Source organism: Mustela nivalis (genome assembly GCF_964662115.1).
Source record: "Mustela nivalis genome assembly, chromosome: 4".
NCBI classification, from domain to species: Eukaryota; Metazoa; Chordata; class Mammalia; order Carnivora; family Mustelidae; genus Mustela; species Mustela nivalis.
In genome coordinates, this window is record NC_139023.1 from 130,268,501 (window position 1) to 130,290,694 (window position 22,194).

A 22,194-nucleotide genomic window follows, 5' to 3' on the forward strand; every position below is an offset into this window, starting at 1 on the left:
GAAACATGTGTCAGCCACTTAAAAGAAGTGGCAAGCATCATCTTGAAATTTTATTACATTATAAAAGAAAACATGTTCCTAAGCAGTAGTTGAAAAAATATAATTTCTACTACTTCAGATGATAGGATTTATATGTCTCAAGACAATATAGCATCAAGAAGAAAGCTATACTAAACTTATTTCAACTATAACAGAATTATAAATATGATTTAAGATTAACCTGAAATACTGGGACCCTTCTTGAGAAGGAAGATGTGTACTCAGTATGCTTAAAATGTATATATCATTTAAATGCACACCATACAGCCCATCTTGGAATAAAATTCCCTTTTGCAAGACAAAGGTATGAATCTTTGAGTTAATATGAGTGCTTTGAGGATAAATAAGTGCAATAATTTCACATATAAAATAACAAGACATACTTCAGTTCGCTGAAAAAGAACACACACAGTTTGGGAATTCCTGGAAGGGCAGTGTTACATAATTCATTTGAATAAAATATATCTAGCAAAATAAAAATGTATGTCCTTTTACATTCTTCAGTGATATAGGCACACACAGATGATCGAACATGGAGAACAAATTGTGTAATTCAGTAGGTTGCAGAGAAATGTGAAGAGATTATGTTCAGATTTGTTATTAATAAGCAAGACTGATATTGTCAATTTAGAGACCCACAAAAAAATAACTGCCTTTCATCTTTTCAGAAGTATGTGTAAATTTGGTAACTTTTTTTTATTATTTTGGTTTGTTTTAGTTTTGTAGAACTCTAAAAAAAAAAAAAAAGGTAAAAATTAAAAATAAACCTAACTTTCTATGCAAAACAGGATGCAATGAAATAGGGAAATCATCCTTCATTCCATAGTCAGGCCTGTGACTAAATACTACCAGAAAGGGATAGATGGATGAGGATATCCAACTAGTACAATAAGAAGGGCCAGGACATGGAGAGCCCAGAAGGATTAACCAAGGAAAAAAATTGTTAAATTTCACTATATAATCAGCAGGCACACAAATTAATGAAGTATTTTGCTATATGATATAATCTATCTAGAGCAATTTATTATCTCAACAATAAACATCAAAACATAATAATGTCATTGTGGGGAAAACTGTTTCCCTATGTCTGACTAGACTTGACTATGCCATTTAGCTACCATCAAATTTTAACATTTATTGTCTTTCTTTTTCATAGAAAATAAAATGAGATAGCAGTGACTAAATACTTGGTTTCCCATGAGACATATTTTTTAAAGTTTATCTTCTAAATCCTAGATAAAACAGAATACTAATTCTTATGGACAATACCAATCGAGGAATTCCACGAGAACAACTCAGAGAGTTAAGAAAAAATTATGTTGAAATTTCCAATAGCACTATATGAAGAAAGGAAATCTCAGTGGAGGATGCTCAGTGACCTTGAAGGATTCCCAAAAGGCTCACAATGGCTTTAAAACCACATTGAAGATTTTGATTTCTTAATGTTTTCTCATTTTTAGCTATATTTTCAAAGCTAAATAAATTTTTTCTTCTTTTATCCTTATATGAATTTATGAAACTATGATCTTAAAACAGTCATTGCTTACCTTTGATTCTTGAACTGTCTTGACTCTTTTCCTGCTGGAATTAAAAAGAAATAGGTCAAAATCTCTGAGTATGTGATCAACAGCCTGATACAACAGATCATGGTAACTAAAGACTTGTCAAGATATTTTGTTCTACATATACCCTGGAGTCACTCTAACACAAATCTCAACTTAAAAAAACACTTATGTTCAATCTTTTATCAGAGTAGAAATCATTCTTACTGTGCACATACTTCTTAAGAAACAAATATATTATATTAATATGGATTCAAAATAAATGGTAATGAATATTAAATAATCATGCCTCTCAAATGCCTTAATCCATTTCATTTAATTTCAACAGATATTGAGTGATGTCTTCAGAATTTACTTTCAACATCTCTGCATTGAAATTGTTGGTGAGGAAAAAGGTTTAAGGGCAAACAGTGGACGACTCACTAAAAGACCACAAAAGACATTTCAACTGCCTTCCTTCACTTTAAGAATTGGTCCCTCCTCACTACTTGAAGGCTAAAGTTGACAACAATTCTATTATTTATTCAAAGACTGCTTCAGTCAGACCTGTCTTTCAATTTGACATACTCCTTATTAGTTACCAGGCAACCCCAAAAGAATTAGCTTGCTTTCAAGTTTTTAAGTAGAAATTGTGCTCTCTATACCTTCTCAATTAATATTCAAGCACAGTTTGCTCTGTGTATGTTTCAGGGCCTCACACTAAAAATAATTATGAAACGTATTTCTAATAAAAAATGACAGATATATATAAATAGAACTTCAGAATTGTATAAATGCCAATAAATATTGATACAATTTATGAAAATAGTGAAAAATACAAAGAATTTATTTTGCTGCAAGCATTAATCTCAGAGACTTGAGAACAAAAATGCATATTGACAAATGTATATTTATGGAACACACTTATCCAATGTATGATTCTATTAAACTCTAATACTTTGTGTGCTACTTCACTTGTGCTAATTAACCCAGCTTTTGTTTTGGCTCCTGTACTGTCCTTTGTTAATTAATTTATTTTTCCAGTCCTGATTTATTTTTAATTTAGAGTAACTATTGTTCATTAAAACTAAAATTTAAATATAAATTACTTGATTTAAAAATAAATTATCCGTTCATGATATACACTAAGAAAACTTAAGCTTTCCAAAGAGACATTTACTAATAAAAACAAAAAAAACCCTTCTCTCTGTCCTCTCTCCTTTTCTTTCATCATTCATTCATTCACTCATTTAGTCATTTATCCTTTGAGTAAATATGTATAGATTGCTCTTATGTGCCAGACACTTCTCCAGGTGATCAGGCTACAAAGGATGAACAACACAAAAATGAAATGAAATAAAACCAAAAAATAAATAAATAAAACAAAACAAAACCAAAAAAGTGTCCTTAAAGTAGCATACTGCATAAATGTTCAAAAATTCTATTTAGGAAAAAGATCTAACATAGAAGGTAGTTTTAGAGTAAGTGACTGCAATTTTACATGGTTCTACATGACAAAATGACTTTTTTATGTTTCAAGTTTTTATTCAAATTTTAGTTAGTTAATATATACTGTATTAATTAGGTTCAGGAGTTGAATTTAGTGGTTCATCACTTACATATAACACCCAGTGCTCATCACAAGTGCCTTCCTTAATATCCTTCACCCATTTAGCTTATTCCCCTGCCCACCTCCCCTCCAGCAATCTTCAGTTTGTTCTCTGTAGATGATAGTCTTTTATGGATTACCTCCCTGTCTTTTTTTCTTTCCCCTATTTCATCTATTATTTCTATTTCTTAAATTCCTACACGAGTGAAATCATGTGATATCTGTCTTTCTCTGACTGACTTATATCATTGAGCACAATACACTCTAGCTCCAGCCATGTCATTGCAAATGGCAAGAGCGACTCTGGAAAACATTATGGAGGTTCCTCAAAAGTTAAAAATAGAACTACCCTATGACCCAGCATTGCACTACTTGGTATTTGCCCAAAGTGTACAAAAATACAAATTCAAAGGGGTACCTGCACCCTACTTCTTATAGCAGAATTATCAAGAATAGTCAAATTATGGAAAGTGCCCAAATGTAATCTACTGATAAAACTGACTTTTGAATAGAATTTTGAATGAGATGAGAAGATATTCTGAGGATTTGTCTGGGGAAAATATATGCTAGGAGATAAAAAAGATGGCACACTTCCCGAGGTACAGAACTTCTTGGCATTGTCAAAACTACCAAGGAGACCAGTGTGACTAGACTAGACTGAGTAAGGGGAGTTTAATAGGAAATGCAATGAGGGAGCCAATAAGGGTCAGATAGATTAGCACCTGGGGCATTTGTTAGATCTTTGGTTCTTACACTGAGACAGCCGAGAAAACATTGAAAATTTCTTCTCAGAGGAATAACATTATCTGAACTGCATTCTGGGTATTAAAAATGGGTTTAACAGGGCAAGGACAAAATTAGAGGGACCAGTGGAAAGGGCATTGTAGTAATCCAGGTGGGAAGCAAGAATGGCAAAGAACAGTGTGGTAGCAGTGCAGTTGGAATATCAGAACTGTCAATAGAATGAATTTGGGATATGAGATGCAGGATAGATGAGGGTGATTTCAAGGATCTGAGTCACTATAAGAATGAAGTTGTCTGTAAGTTGAGAAAGATACGCAAAAAAGAAAAAAAACACCTTTATACTTCATTACTTGATTTTTAATACTGCCTCACACTGAATTTTTCTCTTTTTTGTCTGTCCACCCCTTTCCTATCTGCTTTACTGATGCCTCCTCCCCTGAACGTCTAAAGCCTGGTTTCCTAGACATTGAGCCCTTACCTTTCTTCCATATATACTTCATTGCTTTGGTGATCTTATCTAGTCTTCTGGCCTTAAATACCATCCTTTTCCTAAGTACTCTCAAATTTATATCTCTAGCCAATTTTCACCATTGAACTTTAGCCTCATGTACTTGATATTTTTTGACATTTCTACTTAGATATCTAATAACAGCTTACTTATCACATCCAAAACTGAACTTCTGATCTTCCCTTATTTCTTTGGCCATCTTTCTCATCTTCTTCATCTTCCTCATCTCTTCCTCCTCCAAGTTGCTCAGACACTTAAAGTAATCCTTGTCTACCCCCTCTTTTAAGAGTAAAAAGTCTGAATTTTTCATGGGTTTGATGTTTGAACATGCTGACTTTGATTTTACTTTAAATATCACTCTGAGGATGCAAAGTAGGCAGATGGTTAAAATGTCTGGAACTCAAGAGAGCTATTTCAGCAAGACATATAAATTTAGAAATCACCACCATGTATATAAATCATCAGTATTGCATCTGGAGAACACATAGTAGAGTTGAATGATCTAGAACTAAGTATTGGAAACAATATAAGAAAAATATTAAGTGAATTAGCCAACAGAAGAGAATAGAAAGACTACTGGAGAAAAAAATAAAATAGCATAGAATCATAAAAACTCGGGAAATATATCATGTAGGGGGAGGTTTTCAATAGCACAGAATTCTTCTGACAGATCAAAGATGATTATATCCAAGGCCATGTCCATTAGAAAAAGTGGTATGGGGTGCCTGGGTGATGAGTCAGTTAAGTGTTTGACTCTTGATTCCAATTCAGGTCATGATCTCAGGGCCCTGAGCTACAGTCCCGCCTTGGGCTCTGCCCTGTGTGTGGAGCCTGCTTAAGATTCTTTTTCTCACTCTCCCTCTGAACCTCCTTCCCTACCCCCACTAGCTCTTTCTCTCTTGCTCTCTCCTCTTCCTCTCTTAAAAAAAGAAAAAAAAAAAAAGAAAGAAAGAAAAGAAAAGGCACAGATGGAATCATTGACTTCAAAGAAAAAGCATATTTGTGGTGTTATATGTTTGGAAGTAAAACTGAAGTTACTCAAGGAAAAAGAGGGAAATTGAGAAATGTATGACCTAATAAAAATGTAATGGGAGAAAAATAAATAGCAAAGAAAGGCCTGGTGTGGTGTGTGTCTGGAGATTAAATGAAATCCACCCAAGTGTCATGTTTGTTTTTTGTTCATCTCTGTATTTCATCTTTAGTTTTATATTACTTAAATCAATGAGATTTGAGAATGTATAAATGATGGGAGATACATAATAGAAATGGAGAGGATCGTGATAAAAGGGAGAGATGATATGATGGATTTCATAAGGTTATTGAATGTGACACAGAACACAAGTGGAAACATTTAGATAGGAGAAAAACCAGTTCCTGCTATATAACATGTGGACACAGAAAAGTGGGATCATAGATGCAAACGATTTTAAGTTTGATATGATTAATTTTAAAAATTTAGTCTGTGAGGATTATTATCTTTATCTATTAGAAAGAAAGTCAGATGAGTGCTGAAGTAGGATGATTTCTCAGATATTTAAAGAGATAGAGAAGATTATAAACACATTGCTTTTTGTGAGAGTAGATGAGTAGGACAGCTTGGTATTGTCAAAATCTTAATTCGGATTTGCCATCTAAGTTTGTATGATATTGATATTAGCCTTAATTTAATTTATTTAATTTTAATTATAGGCAAATAAGTTTAATACTCACTGATATATTTTATTTTTTCTTAAAACCTAATTCTCTATTTATATAATTGTATAGAGTCATAAATTACCAAAGAAAATATTCTTAAATATTCTACAAACAGGAAATGTTCAAGAAGCATGTATTCAAAGAAAAAATAGAAATTAATTTAATAGACTGAGAATAATAGCTGCAAAGTAAAAAGAAAATAAGCATAAATTACTTCATTCACTGCAAAACTTGTATTAGAACCATGTCAGCAGGGTGCCTGGGTTGCTCAGTCAGTTGAGAGTCTGCCTTCAGTTCAGGTCATGATCCCAGGGTCCTGGGATCGAGTCCCATATTGGGCTCCCTGCTCAGCTGGGAGTTTGCTTCTCCCTCTACCCCTTGCCCCTACTCATGATCTCTCTCTCTCAGTCTCTCTCTCTGTGTCAAATAAATAAATAAATAAAATATTTAAAAATAATAAACAAATAAAATATTTAAAAATAGAACCATGACAGTAGGTATTTAATAAATATTATTTAGGATTTTCAAAGTAATAACTATTCCAACTTGCTTCTATGACTAAATGTTGCATTATTCTCCTGGCAATATATTTTTTCAATTTTATTTTATAAACTATTACTTCATGTTTTAAATGTTAATCTTTTAAATAGGGAAATGTTAAGGAGAAAATTGTGATTATTTAATTATGTGAAATCTCCTATGAGGTCAGAAAGATTTGTTATCCTGTCATCATGATACATTTGAAGAACATTCCTACATTAAGAAAACTTCGATCTTGTCTGCAATGGTAGAATTCCAATACCTTGGTATAACTCAATTTTAATATTCTTTCAAAAGATTTTCTGATAAATTGATCCTGTCTTAAGAAATATATTTTGGCTACATATCAAAATTAAATAATAGCAAACCATTTGTGTTTTACTTTGTACTACACCATTTCTTGGAAGAATCCCAAAGTGCTATGTTAATTACATAAATAGACTCTATGAAATCCAGCTCAATGGTAGAAATGAGTAAATAGATCCATATGATAAAGATTGGCAGACCATATGATGAAGATTGGCAAAGGCAGTCTGGGCAGTAGTGTGGATTCAGAAAGAACACATGATTGTATAACAGAATGTCTCAAATATTAAAAAAATACAAGATGATAAATGTAACTTAATTAAGCTAGTGTAAAATTAAGTCACGTTGGAGGTACACAGTAATTCTAAAATAAGACGCAATGGTCCTAAAGCATCTAGGCAAACAAGACTATAACAAATAACACTAATGCATAGGTTGCTAGTACCACTTAAGGGCAGAATGCTATCACTCTAGAAGATATTTTTAAGAATGTTGCTTATCTAGTATTTTCATTTTAGCATGGCATATACTAATATCTCATGATGCTTCTAATATAACAATTGATCTCTCTTCATCAGCATTAAAACTAAATGTCTGGTCACCATATCTTCAAACATAGTTTACTTGGTTACTTCCTTCTTACTAAGAAGTACAAGGTCTATAGAAAGAGAAGAAACCATCTAAATACTAAGTGAGCCATTTCCATCATAACAGCATTGAGTTACAAACGTTAGAGAGTGAATTGTCCTCTCATTCCATACTATAAAACTTAAATTACTTAAAAAAAAAAAGACATAAACATCACACAAGTAATACCCATGGATATTCTTTTATTTTAAATTTGCATATGCATAAGTCTAGATTAATGAAGCTACTTATGTGCCTTTTGGTCATCCCATAAGCTTCCCTTCACATGGAAGGATATAAGAATGAAGCCTGTTCAAGTCCCTTAGAGCTAAAACAATTTTACCTCTACTTTGGGAGAATGTACTTAGACTTTCTTTTGAATGTACATAAAAATAACATCTATTCTACAGGGAGGACTTAGGGAACATCTATAAAATGCAGCATCTTTCCACCTCCAATACAGGAGTGTTAAGAAAAGATTCTTGGTTACTGTTTTGTCTCTATGACCTCATTTGCCTTTGGGCATTAATAAAAAGCCATATGGTAAGGCTATGCTACCTAGATAACAAAGATAGTATTAAAAACTCATTTTTTACTTAAGGACTCACCCTTAAACAAATCAGTGCCTTTGGTTGAATGGTGACACATTCTGAGAGACTATAGACCTTCTTTAAAGTCATTGGGGGCAGATATTTTTAATTTGTTTCTCATTGCCCAAATTATACAATAAAGTACACTCAGACTGTATCTAGGTTGATCATGTATCGAGAAAACAAACAAAATAAACCTTCAGTCACAGGATTTCAGAAAAGTCAAATCAAATATGCAGAATAATTTTACTCAAGTCCATAATGAATCTTAAAATTTAAAGATTAACAAAAAAGAAAAATAAGTCATTCGTATCCAAAAATATGTCCTTGACTAAAGTAAACTTGCTCACAATCCATATGATCCACACTCGTTATTGAGGTAAATAGATGTCATCATTCGCCAAAGCTGAATCATTATTTATTAGTAGTCTAACATTCAGCACACATAAAATTTGATTAGAAATATTTGATGCAAGTTCTGTTGTATTTGTATTTATTTGCATTGTATTTAAATATATATTTCATATAATGTATTTATATACAGTAATGCTATAAAAGCTAATGTATATAATTACATATATATAATTTGTGTATATGTATATAATGTATGTCTATATATGTGTATGATGTACATAATTTTATATAATTTTAAATGTATATAGTTTTAAAGTCAAGAATAAAGACCAAGAGATTCTAACAGTGAAAACAGTCAATGGATGGAAAGAAAGGATATTCAAATATAAATTTGGTGACAAACAAACATAAAGGTAAAGGTTTTTAATTTTAGAAAGTTTTCTATTTTAAATTGCTTCTCAGGATTCTTCCTTTCTCTTTGATGCAGTCATTGTTTATCAGACAAATACCACCAAAAAAAAAAGTTGTGAAATATTGATTTGCAGTGGAATACTTATGTTTCTCATATATATACATATATAATTATATGATTATATATTTATTTATTTCCATGTGCTGGTGATTAAAACATAAAATATTAATTTTAACATTAGAGCGATTAAGTAATATTTATGCTTAATATTAAATAATATTAAACTCATGGAAGCTGAGCCACTGCACCACTATCTTGTAGTAAATCTCTTCTATTCTGAAGCATGCATACAAATGAACATTGAGTTTCCTCCCTGTGGCCCTCAATGCACAAGTGTGTCTGCACACCCACACATACACACATATACACACACTTTCTCAAAAACATATTTTGCTTGTGGCAATTTAATTATAAAATGCCTAGAAAATAAGAAATAGTTGCAATTGAAATGCAGTATATCAAGCTTCCTAAATCTTGGAGATACAGGCATGTTTTCAGTAAACTCTAATGGTGAATTTTCAGTCTTACTTAATTTAATCAATCCTCTCATCTTTTATTTAAAATACTTCCCTTAGAATCTGAATTATGTTCTTGATCCAATATCACTTTCTCAACAAACCTCAACCCTCATCATTGTTTTTTTTTTTTTAAAGATTTTCTTTATTTATTTGACAGACAGAGGTCACAAGTAGGCAGAGAGGCAGGCAGAGAGAGGAATGGAAGCAGACTCCCTGCTGATCAGAGAGCCAGATGCGGGGCTCGATCCTAGGACCCTGGGATCATGACCTGGGCCGAAGGCAGAGGCTTTAACCCACTGAGCCACCCAGGTGACCTTCATCATTGTTTTTTTAATTTAAATTCAGTTAGCCAACTTACAGTATCTTTTTAGTCTCAGATGTAGTGCTCAATAATTTATCAATTGCATATAACACCCAATAATCTTTCCCCTTATAAAATAGCACACCCATTACTAGTTGCTTTTATTTTATTTATTTTTTATTTTCAGCATAACAGTATTCATTATTTTTGCACCACACCCAGTGCTCCATGCAATCCATACCCTCTATAATACCCACCACCTGGTACCCCCACCTCCCACCTCCTGCCCCTTCAAAACCCTCAGATTGTTTTTCAGAGTCCATAATCTCTCATGGTTCACCTTCCCTTTCAATTTACCCCAACTCCATTCTCCTCTCTAACTCCCCATGTCCTCCATGCTATTTGTTATGCTCCACAAATAAGTGAAACCATATGATAATTGACTCTCTCTGCTTGACTTATTTCACTCAGCATAATCTCTTGCAGTCCTGTCCATGTTGCTACAAAAGTTGGGTATTTGTCCTTTCTGATGGAGGCATAATTCTCCATAGTATATTTGGACCACATCTTCCTTATCCATTCATCCGTTGAAGGGCATCTTGGTTCTTTCCACAGTTTGGCGACCGTGGCCATTGCTGCTATAAACATTGGGGTATAGAAGGCCCTTCTTTTCACTACATCTGTATCTTTGGGGTAAATACCCAGTAGTGCAATGGCAGGGTCATAGGGAAGTTCTATTTTTAATTTCTTGAGGAATCTCCACACTGTTCTCCAAAGAGGCTGCACCAACTTGCATTCCTACCAACAGTGTAAGAGGGTTCCCCTTTTTCCACATCCTCTCCAACACATGTTGTTTCCTGTCTTGTTAATTTTGGCCATTCTAACTGGTGTAAGGTGATATCTCAATGTGGTTTTAATTTACATCTCCCTGATAGCTAGTGATGACATGGTCCTCTCAATTGATGCAGAAAAAGCATTTGATAAAATCCAGCATCCGTTCTTGATTAAAATGCTTCAAAATATAGGGATAGAGGGAACATTCCTGAACTTCATCAAAACTATCTATGAAAGACCCACAGCAAATATCATCCTCAATGGGAAAAAGCTTGCATCCTTCCCGTTGAGATCAGGAACACAAGAATGCCCACTCTCACCACCCTTGTTCAACATACTATTAGAAGTCCTAGCAACAGCAATCAGACAGCAAAGAGAAATAAAAGGTATCCAAATTGGTAATGAAGAAGTCAAACTCTCTCTTTGCAGATGACATGATTCTTTATATGGAAAACCCAAAAGACTCCACCCCCTTCTAGAACTCATACAACAATTCAGCAATGTGGCAGGATACAAAGTCAATGTACAGAAATCAGTGGCTTTCTTACACACTAACAATGAAAATACAGAAAGGGAAATTAGAGAATCGATTACATTTACTACAGCACCAAGAACCATAAGATACCTGGGAATAAACCTAACCAAAGAGGTAAAGGATCTGTACTTGAGGAACTACAGAACATTCATGAAAGAAATTAAAGAAGACACAAAAAGATGGAAGACCATTCCATGTCTTGGATTGGAAGAATAAACATTGTTAAAATGTCTATACTGCCTAGAGCAATCTATACTTTTAATGCCATTCTGATCAAAATTCCACTGGTATTTTTCAAAGAGCTGGAGCAAATAATCCAAAAATTTGTATGGAATCAGAAGAGACCCTGAATCGCTAAGGAAATGTTGAAAAACAAAAATAAAACTGGGGGCATCACTTTACCTGATTTCAAGCTTTACTACAAAGCTGTGATCACCAAGACAGCATGGTACTGTCATAAAAACTGACACATAGACCAGTGAAACAGAGTAGAGAGCCCAGATATGGACCCTCAACTCTATGGTCAAATAATCTTCGACAAAACAGGAAAAAATATACAGTGGAAAAAAGACAGTCTCTTCAATAAATGGTGCTGGAAAACTGGGCAGCTATATGTAGAAGAATGAAACTCGACCATTCTCTTACACCGTACACAAAGATAAACTCAAAATGGATATAAGACCTCAGTGTGAGACAGGAATCCATCAGAATCCTAGAGGAGAACATAGGGAGTAATCTCTTCGATATCAGCCACAGAAACTTCTTTCAAGATATGTCTCCAAAGGCAAAGGAAACAAAAGCGAAGATGAACTTTTTGAACTTCATCAAAATCAAAAGCTTCTGCACAGCAACGGAAACAGTCAAGAAAACAAAGAGTCAACCCACGGAATGGGAGAAGATATTTGCAAATGACAGTACAGACAAAAGGTTGATATCCAGGATCTATAATGAACTCCTCAAACTCAACACACACAAAACAGACAATCATATCAAAAAATGGGCAGAAGATATGGACAGATACTTCTCCAATGAAGACATACAAATGGCTATCAGACACATGAAAAAATGTTCATCATCACTAATTGTTTTTCTTAACTTTTTATTCATTTTGCACAGAAGTGCTACTTCCTGGAATAATATGTACCTATTTGCCCAATTTATGTTCCCTTTACTGGAATGCATATGGAATTATGCATAAAATCTAGAGAGTACTTAAAGGAACAATGCATTCTTTCATAGGCAAAAAGAAGCTTTGAGAATGTGGAGAACTGGGAAATATATGAAAGAGCAGATGAGATAGTAAGAATAAGAAGTTGATCTCTACAGCAAAAGAAAGGAGAGGATTATATCAGAAGACATAACTTGAACAAAGTTAGGCATTTATGACAGTGTGTGGAAGACAGGAAATAGTGTAGTGTGCTAAGTGCACAATGGGATGATAAAATTATTCCAATAGGCCAACAAATAGATTTTACCTTTCCATGAAGAAATATATAATTTTCTGAATTTTAAAGAAATATTACATATATTAGTAATACTTAACATATGCATAATTTGATTAGAAATGTATGCTATAAGTTATATTATATATTATTCAGATTAATATGAATAGATATAGATATAGATATATAGATATTCAAAACATGACCTGTAAAAGCTATAGATTGTCAATCTAGAGCTATTTCTTATTTGGCTTAATATGTTGATGTGAGGTCATTAATTCCAATGTCAAAATCATAGTTTCTTCTTCTTTTTTTTTTTTTTTTATTTTGCAGCTACATGTTTAATATTTACATGGTATATCTTTTCCCCCTTTTTTACCTTTTTCTCTTTTTTTTTAATTTTTTATTTTTTATAAACATATATTTTTATCCCCAGGGGTACAGGTCTGTGAATCACCAGGTTTACACACTTCACAGCACTCACCAAAGCACATACCCTCCCCAATGTCCATAATCCCACACCCTTCTCCCAAACCCCCTCCCCCCAGCAACCCTCAGTTTGTTTTGTGAGATTAAGAGTCACTTATGGTTTGTCTCCCTCCCAATCCCATCTTGTTTCATTTATTCTTCTCCTACCCACTTAAGCCCCCATGTTGCTTCTTATTATAGATTCATATTATATTTGATATGTTTATGTGATTAAAAAAAAATGACAAGAACTTGTTATTGGATTGATGGACATCTTCAGTATTACTTCAAATTCTGAAGTCCTTAAATACTGGAAGTGAAAAAAAAAATCAAACAAACTGAATTTACTTATAAATCAAATCCATATTTAATAATATTTATATTATGCTTTTGTTACATATATTCTAATTCAAATCTTACATTTAGAAGTTTTATGATGGAAATTTAAACATTTAAAATAAAATCTATTATTATTATGGAATATATATAATTACATTCATGGTTTAAATCTAATGTAAACACCAGAAATACTTTTGTCTGATTTTTTAAATGTGTATTTGTTAAGTGGGTAAGATGTATGCATAAACTATCACCAGAATCAAATACAATCAATAAGAATTTTCAAATGCATCACAAAAGACATCTTTGGTTCATAAACTCATGAAAAATATAAACAAACTGGATCTTAAAAGATGAGCAGGATATAAGTAGGTGAAAGAATTATGGGCATTTAGGGCAAAAAAAACCAAACAAACAAAAAAAAACACCAGCCTGCACACATTGAGGAATTAGGTAATGAAACATGTTAGATAGAATATAATGCAAATACGCAAGATAATTAAAATAGTCAAAGGAGAAAGTACTCAGTAAATACTCCATACTTAATGCACATATATATGAGTACTCCTCTCCATATAAAATATAAAATTACTAATTTTTTTACAATGGATAAGATTTGAGGATTTAAAAATCACAAGAAAAAAAATGTTCTTTGACTTACACTACAATCTTAAAATAAAAGTGATAATTCTGTAGTCCCTTCTTGCAGCATCATTGTTTCATTATTAGACTTTGAGTGGAAATATGGGAAAATCTAAAATTAATATATGGTGATGGGCTACTTTTTTCTGTGGCTATAATTTTGAAGTGGAAAAAAAACAAATAAAAAATAAATAGTTTTTGATAATTTTAGTTCTGTATTATAGATAATATTTCACTGTGAAGGATATTAAGCATAAATATGGGAACATCTAATTTAATTTTTGAAATATTGATTATTTTTTCTAAAATACTGAGTTAATGTTTTTTAAATTGATAATATACATTATAACTGGCTTTATCCATTTATCTCATTAATATGTGAAGAAATTTAAATTATAATTAGAGCATATTAATCTTATGATCATTTTACTACTTTAATAAGGTGTTAACATATTAACTCACTCCTTGAATACAGGTCTGTTTGGAATATACATGGCCAGAATTACATTATAAGATAGGAATGAAGGATAGGTAATGTAAATTTTTTATCTCAGATTCTATCTGGAGAGACTGATAGTTATTAATTATAACACACCGATAAAAAATTTATAGTATGATCTGGAAACAAGAATAGGAGGAGCAATTGTCTATGCTGAGTATGGGGCAAAGGGAGAATTCACCATGAAAATTGTTGCTTCAGCAAAGAAAAAGTATAACTAATTTGCTGTGGAAAAGAGTATTAAGCTGTGCAAAAGCACAGAATTATAAAATATTTAGTCCTTTGGGAGAAATAGTGAATAGGTAAGCATAGCTGAACTACATACTTCTTTAAACATAAAGATTATATAAAAATATATTCAAGAAACTTCTCTCCTATTTCCAGAAGAAAATTTATACCCATTTAAGTGTTATAGCTAAAGCTATTTGGTAAAGAGCCATATAAATTAAATAAACATGCCAATTATTATAACAGTTTTCACAGTGTGTTTTTGGAGTGTGAAAAATAATGATGATTTTCCTAAAATGAATCACTAATTAAAGGATTTGGAATAAATAGAAATATAAATCACTAATTAATAATGATTTTGACATGGAAATTAGTGAACTTGTATATTTAAAATGCACACATTTCCATTACAATCATCTATGTTTATCCCTCAATAGATTTCAATTTATAACTTACCAAGTCTCTAAATGGATCGTAAGTTATTTTTGTTAAAATAATCTAATGATTTGGGGCACCTGGGTGGCTCACTGAGTTAAAGCCTCTGCCTTCAGATCCCAGGGTCCTGGGATCGAGCCCTACATTGGGCTCTCTGCTCAGCAAGGAGCCTTTTATCCCCCTCTCTCTACCTGCCTCTCTGCCTATTTGTGATCTCTGTCTGACAAATAAATAAATAAAATTATTAAAAAAAACCCAATGATTTGATTTTTAAATTTCCAATGGAGCATAGTATATTTTTCTAGTAATAAAACTTTACTGAGACTACCAATAACTAACAAAGTTTATTGAAATATAACAAAGTATATTGAAAATACACTTTGTGCAAAAATATTTACATCTTGCAATGTAGAAAATATAAAAACTTACAGCCAAGTATCCCAAAGTATAGGCTACTCTGGGCACAGGCAAAGAAGGGACTTCCTAGGGAAGATAAGCACAACAGAGGTCAATAGATGGTCTCTAAGCATAAATGCAACCATTGCTTATCCAATGGATGGATAAATTGGTTGCAAGTGTCTATGAAAAGATTAAGGCTTGGGCATAAAAATAGAGAAAGGAGGGAGAGGACCCTAGAAGGGAGAGTGGAGACTGAGGGAAAGGAAAAGGAGAGAAAGATTAAGACACATATTAGTCTTACTACATGGCAAGAAATGTTTAAGTTCTTAGCATATATTATCTCACTGAGGTGACCAAAAGTCCTGCACTAGCTTCACCTACTTATATCCTTAACTTATAGTTTCATGGAGGACTCTAGTATATACAGCAACATTTTCAAACAAATGTGATTAACATGAGAGCAGAACCAAAACCATGGGTTAAACTGCCATTTTAAAAAGATGAATTCCCCAAGTGAGATATCCCTAAAATAAGCAAAAGAATATTTCATAGGATTTTCAGTCCTTCTTGGGTAGGTGGGTGGTAGCAGCTATTATAATATCAAACTAATTTTTACTGAAAGGTGAGTGAGGCCAAGGGCATTATGTTTACAATGTTTACTTTTTTTTTCAATTTTATTGAAGAATAGTTGACAAACACACTGCTTTTCCACATGGTGTAAAATCTTTCCAAGGGATCTCTCTTAATGTTGAGCTGCTCTGGACTTGAGAACATAGTGATGGAAGTAAAATGCTTACTATAATTTTCTTTGTGGCCACTCTCAGTTTTTGAGCTCCACAAGATTTCTGCTGTTTCTTCATTACAGCCCAGAGCTTTCCTAGAGCTATTTTTCATCAGTTTGTGGTTGTTTATTTACTATTTTTATTGCATTGGGCCCTCCTTGCCCTCCATCTTGCTGACATCACCTTCTATTTACAGTTGTTGATGTCAAAACCTCTTCCCTCAAAAAACTTACAATCTACTCTAAGGACTAAAACATATGTACAGAAAAAATTAAATCTCAGAACAGTTTATATGGGTGATATTCCATAACATGTTGTAGACAAAGAAACATTTCGGGTGGTGCATAATTCATCTGATTCCTTCACTGCTGTCAGCATTATTTTCTCCTCTTTTAGGAAAATGCATACTTCATAAGTACATTTTGTATTACACACACATATAAACACATCCGCACACACATATATTTCAATCTGACAATTAAAATACTTTGAATTTATAAATATATAATACTCTTCCCACAGCTTTTATTGATTTCAAGTCACCAAAACATTTAGGTCACCAAGAAAATTATAAATAACAAAACAATAATAATGAGTAACACAAAAGTATTGGGGCTATTGAGCTATGCTAATATAAACTAAATGTTCTGAAAAAGCCAACCTCTGAGTTACAGGGTCCAAAAAAAGTAAAATGTATTGGGAATATCAAAGATTGTCATCATTAGTGTAGAAGACTTATGAAAAGTGGCTGGATATCAAATTAATAGAAACTTTTGGATATCTGCTCTCACTTCTATTTCTATCCAACCCCAAATAACTATAAATTCCCTTTTCAAAAGCAAATGTAATTGTACTAAGTGGTCTAAATTCACTTTTTAAAACTCTGATGAGTCTTACAGTCCTGTACCCCTGAAACAAGTAACATATTATATGTTAATAATAATAAATAAATAAAACTCCAAAGGGTCAAAACCAAGGTCTAGCAATATGTCATCTTCAAGAAGTACTTAAAAGGACAAAAGTATATATGTATAAATATATTTATATACAAGTAATCCCAAATGTACATATTTGTATATAAGTATACCCATATATAAGTAAGAAACAGAAGGTATTTTATGCAATATCTCATACTAAAATCTGAGATGAAATGCAGATAAAAAATATGACAAATATGGTAAAAGATTTAGGGGAAAAAATCTAGTCTTAATAGGAACTATAAAATGAGAAGATATAACTATCATCAATATATTTTCATCTAATAACAGACTCAACACTAAATTAATATATAAATTAATTATATAAAATTATTATACACATGCAGACACACACACACAAACGAATAGACCAAGTTATGTTGCATTTTTTAACAACCTCCCAGAAACAGAAAATTCAAGTGAAGAAAAAAGAATAATCTGTATTAAGAGTTCTATGGAGAATTGGCTTGAGCAATTATATAAAAAGTTTATACTCAATAAAGAAAAATATCATCATTTTAAACCACATTTGTGACATTTACAAAAACTGAAATGCATTAAAATTGAATGCATTAGGGCGCCTGGGTGTCTCAGTGGGTTAAGTCACTGCCTTCAGCTCAGATCATGATCTCAGGGTCCTGGGATTGAGTCCCACATTGGGCTTTCTGTTCAGCAGAGACCCTGCTTCCCTCTCTCTCTCTCTCTGCCTGCCTCTCTGCCTATTTGCAATCTCTCTCTATCAAATAAATAAATAAAATCTCAAAAAAAAAAAAAAACTGAGTGCATTAAAGGAAGCTTCATAAGACAGAAGGAAGGGTTCAAGATGGCAGCCTAGGAAGACCCTAAACTCACCTTCCACTGACACAAAAATCATGCTTTTACATATGGGGTAATTTACCTCTGAAAACAGCCTGAGAACTAGATTAACAGCACCTTCACAATGAAAGAAAAAAGAGACAAATCAAGAAGGGTAGGAGAAGCAAAGACATAGCTTCTTCCAGGATACCATCGCAAATGAGGTGACCCCAGAATCAAGAGGGATCCAAAAAAAATATGGACCCCTTCCTTGAGAAGTAAAGACATTATGACCCACATCGGGCACCCTGATCCTGAGGGGCAGTGCCAGAAAGGCAAACCCCAAAAACCTCTGGTTTTCAACATCAACAGAGATGAAGACCAGGAGAATCATAGAACTATAGCAGATAAAGATTCCACTCTTCAAGGGTTTATATGCAAATCTACTCACCCTGAGGCCAGCACAAGAGAAACAGATTGACAAGTGCGTAGGCTGTAAGAAAAGGGACCAACTTACTAACTTTATGGTAGTTTCTGGAAAGGCAGGAAACTTTTCTAGGGATGGAAGCATTGGTAGACACCACTTTTGCAATCTCATTCTAACTGGCTAGTGTTTGGAGTCACAAGCATCATTTTTGGTGACCTCCCTCTAGTCTGCTACTATATGGAAGGTATGCACTATCCATCCCATTTCACACCCATCCTGTGCTGCATGTAAACCATAACAGAGCTGGATGTGTACCTGACTACTGCTCAACCCGCCCAGAGACTGAGACACAACCAGGATGATTGAGCCCTGCCTTCTTTTCTCAGCAGCTGAGACCTAAATGGGTGAGGCAAGCCCCCTGAGTCCCACCCTCACTGATAAAGATTCCAAAGTAATTTTCATATCAGGAGAAAAAATGAAAGAACACAGAGAATACTTCAAAATAGAGAAAGAAAATATTAAGAAGTACCAAAAAATTATGACTGAATTGAAAAATGCATTAGAGTAGTTCAACAATAGACTGAATGAAATAGAAGCTTACTGTATCAGTAAGCAGTAAGATAGAGCAATGGAAAATACCCAGACAGAGCAGCAAAATTAAAAAAAAAAAAAAAAAGAATTAAAAGAAATGAGGAGGGGCACCTGGATGGCTCAGTCCTTAAGCATCTGACTTTGGCTGAGATCATGATCCCAGTGTTCTGGTATTGAGCACTGCATCAGGTCCCCTGCTCAATGGAGAGCCAGCTTCTCTCTCTCCCACTCCCCCTTCTTGCGCTCCCTCTCTCACTCTCTCTCTCTCTCTCTGTCAAATATATAAAATCATAAAAAAAAAGAAAGAAATGAAGAAATCTTTAGGGACCCCTGGAACATCAGACAGAGTAACATTTACACTATAGGTCCCACATGAAAAAGAAAAAGTCAGAAAAAAATTTTGAAGAAGTAATGGCTGAAAACACCTCTTACTTAAGGAAGGAAATTACCAGGTCCAGGAAGACAAAAGAGTTCTAAATAAAATGAAAACAAAGAGAAATAAATCAAGAGACATTATATTTACATAGAAAAATTTAAGAATAATTTTAAAAATTTTAAAAGAAGTAAGAGAAAAGTTATATATTATGTATAAAAAAAACCCCATATGGCTACCAGCAGATTTCTGAGCAAAAATATTGTAAACCAAAAATGAGTGGCATGGTGTATTCCAAAACCTGAAATGGAAAAAAGAAAACAAAAGCCACTGAAAAGTCTCTACCCAGAAAGGTTATCATTCAGAATTGAAGGAGAGATTAAGAATTTTCCAGATAAACAAAATCTAAAGAAGTTCACCACTACTAAACTAGCTTTACAAAAAATATTAAAAGGACCTCTCCAAGCTAAGAAGAAAAAGCACTAGTTAATTAAGAAAACATATGAAAGTCAAAAAACTCATCAGAAAAGTTAAATAAGTAATAAAGGCAGTAGATCAATCCTTTATAGAACAAGTATAAAGACTAAAAGACAAAATTTATAAAATTAATTAAAAATTCAATAATTAGTTAAGGGAGGAGTGCCTGGGCTACTCAGTCAATTAAGAGTCTCCCTCTGCTCAGGTCATGATCTCAAAGTTCTGAGATTGAGCCCTGAGTTGGGTTCCCTGTTTAGCCAGGAGTCTGCTTCTACCTCTCCCTTTACCTCTGCCCTTCCAGCCCATTCATACTCTCTCTCACTTTCTCAGATAAATAAATCAAACCTTTCAAAAACACAGTAACTAGTTAAGAGATATGTAAAATAAAAAGATGCAACACATGTCATCAAAAATATAAAATGGGGGGCAAAAATATAAAACTTAGGATGGGTTCAAAATGACGATCAAATTAAAAGAGACTGTTATAGGGAGGAGGAGTCTAGATGGCAGAGAAGTAGCAGGCTGAGACTATTTCAGGTAGCAGGAGATCAGCTAGATAGCTTATCTAAAGATTGCGAGCACCTACAAATCCAATGGCAGATCAAAGAGAAGAAGAAGAACAATTCTAGAAACAGAAAATCAACCACTTTCTGAAAGGTAGGACTGGCAGAGAAGTGAATCCAAAGCGCTGGGAAGATAGACTGTGGAGGAGGGACCGCCTCCCAGCAAGCGACGGAGCAATGGAGCACAAATCAGGACTTTTAAAAGTGTGTTCCCCTGAGGGACATCACTCCAGAGACTAAACCAGGGTGAAGCTCAAGTGGAGTCAGCGTGGCTTCAGGACCCGCAGGGTCATAGAAGGATCGGGGGTGTCTGAGTGTTACAGAGCTTGCAAGTATTAGAACAGGGAAGCCAGCTGCAGAGACAGAGCCAAGGAGTGAGTTCATAGCTCAGGGTTACCTTGAACCTGTCACAGGCTCAGTGAGCTCGAAGTGCAGCCGGAGGCCAGGGAGACAGGAGTAAATGGGCGCTATTCTCTGAGGGCTCACTGAGGGGTGGGGCCCCAAGCTGTCGGTTCCTCTGGGCTGGAAACCGAGAGGCTGCCATTTTCATTCCCATCCTCTGGAACTCTAAGGAAAGTGCTCAGAAAACAAGAGCTCCCGAAAGAAAACACGAGTGGATTACTCTGACCGGTCCGTGGTAAGGGCGGTGCAATTCCGCCTCCAGCAAAGACACTTGCAAATCACTACAACAGGCCCCTCCCCCAGAAGATCAACAAGAAATCCAGCCAGGACCAAGTTCACCTACCAAGGAGTGTAATTTCAATACCAAGGACAGCAGCAGAATTCCAGAGGAGGAGAAAGCAAAGCATGGAACTCATGGCTTTCTCCCCATGATTCTTCAGTCTTGCAGTTAATTTAATTGTTTTTTTCTTTTTCAATTTTTTTTCTCTCTTCTTCTGCTAAATTTTTATTAACTTTTACCCTTTTCCTTTTTGTTAGCGTTTTTTTTAACTATTTTATCTAATATATATATATAGATAGATAGATAGTTTCTTTATTCATTTACTTTTTTTAATTGTTTCTTTTTTCTTTTCTTTCTTTTTTCTTTTTCTTTTTTTCTTTCTGAACCTCTTTTTATCCCCTTTCTTCCCGCTCACGATTTGGGATCTCCTCTAATTTGGTTAAAGCATATTTTCCTGGGATCTTTGCCACCATTTTAGTATTTTACGTGCTCCTTCAGATACTCTTATCTGGACAAAATGACAAGACGGAAAAATTCAACACAAAAAAAAGAACAAGAGGCAGTACTGAAGGCTAGTGACCTAATCAATACAGACATTGGTAATATGTCAGATCTAGAGTTCAGAATGACAATTTCCAAGGTTCTAGCTGGGCTCGAAAAAGGCATGGAAGATATTAGAGAAACCCACTCGGGAGATATAAAAGCCCTTTCTGGAGAAATAAAAGAACTAAAATCTAACCAAGTTGAAATTTAAAAAAAGCTATTAATGAGGTGGAATAAAAAATGGAGGCTCTGATTGCTAGGATAAATGAGGCAGAAGAAAGAATTAGTGATATAGAAGACCAAATGACAGAGAATAAAG

At 33.8% G+C, this 22,194-nt stretch overlaps 1 protein-coding gene across 2 annotated transcripts in view; it reads right to left on the reverse strand.

Annotated features, from left to right (window-relative positions):
* Positions 1 to 22,194, reverse strand: part of FSTL5 (follistatin like 5) — a 766,488-nt gene that overhangs the window by 637,559 nt on the left and 106,735 nt on the right. Inside the window, exon 3 of one of the 2 annotated variants that reach the window (XM_082728205.1) lies at positions 1,587 to 1,617. In XM_082728205.1, coding sequence (XP_082584331.1) covers positions 1,587 to 1,617 — 31 coding nt within the window. Of the gene's footprint in view, positions 1 to 1,586; positions 1,621 to 22,194 lie in introns of both variants that reach the window. The other variant, XM_082728204.1, reaches the window with a different exon arrangement.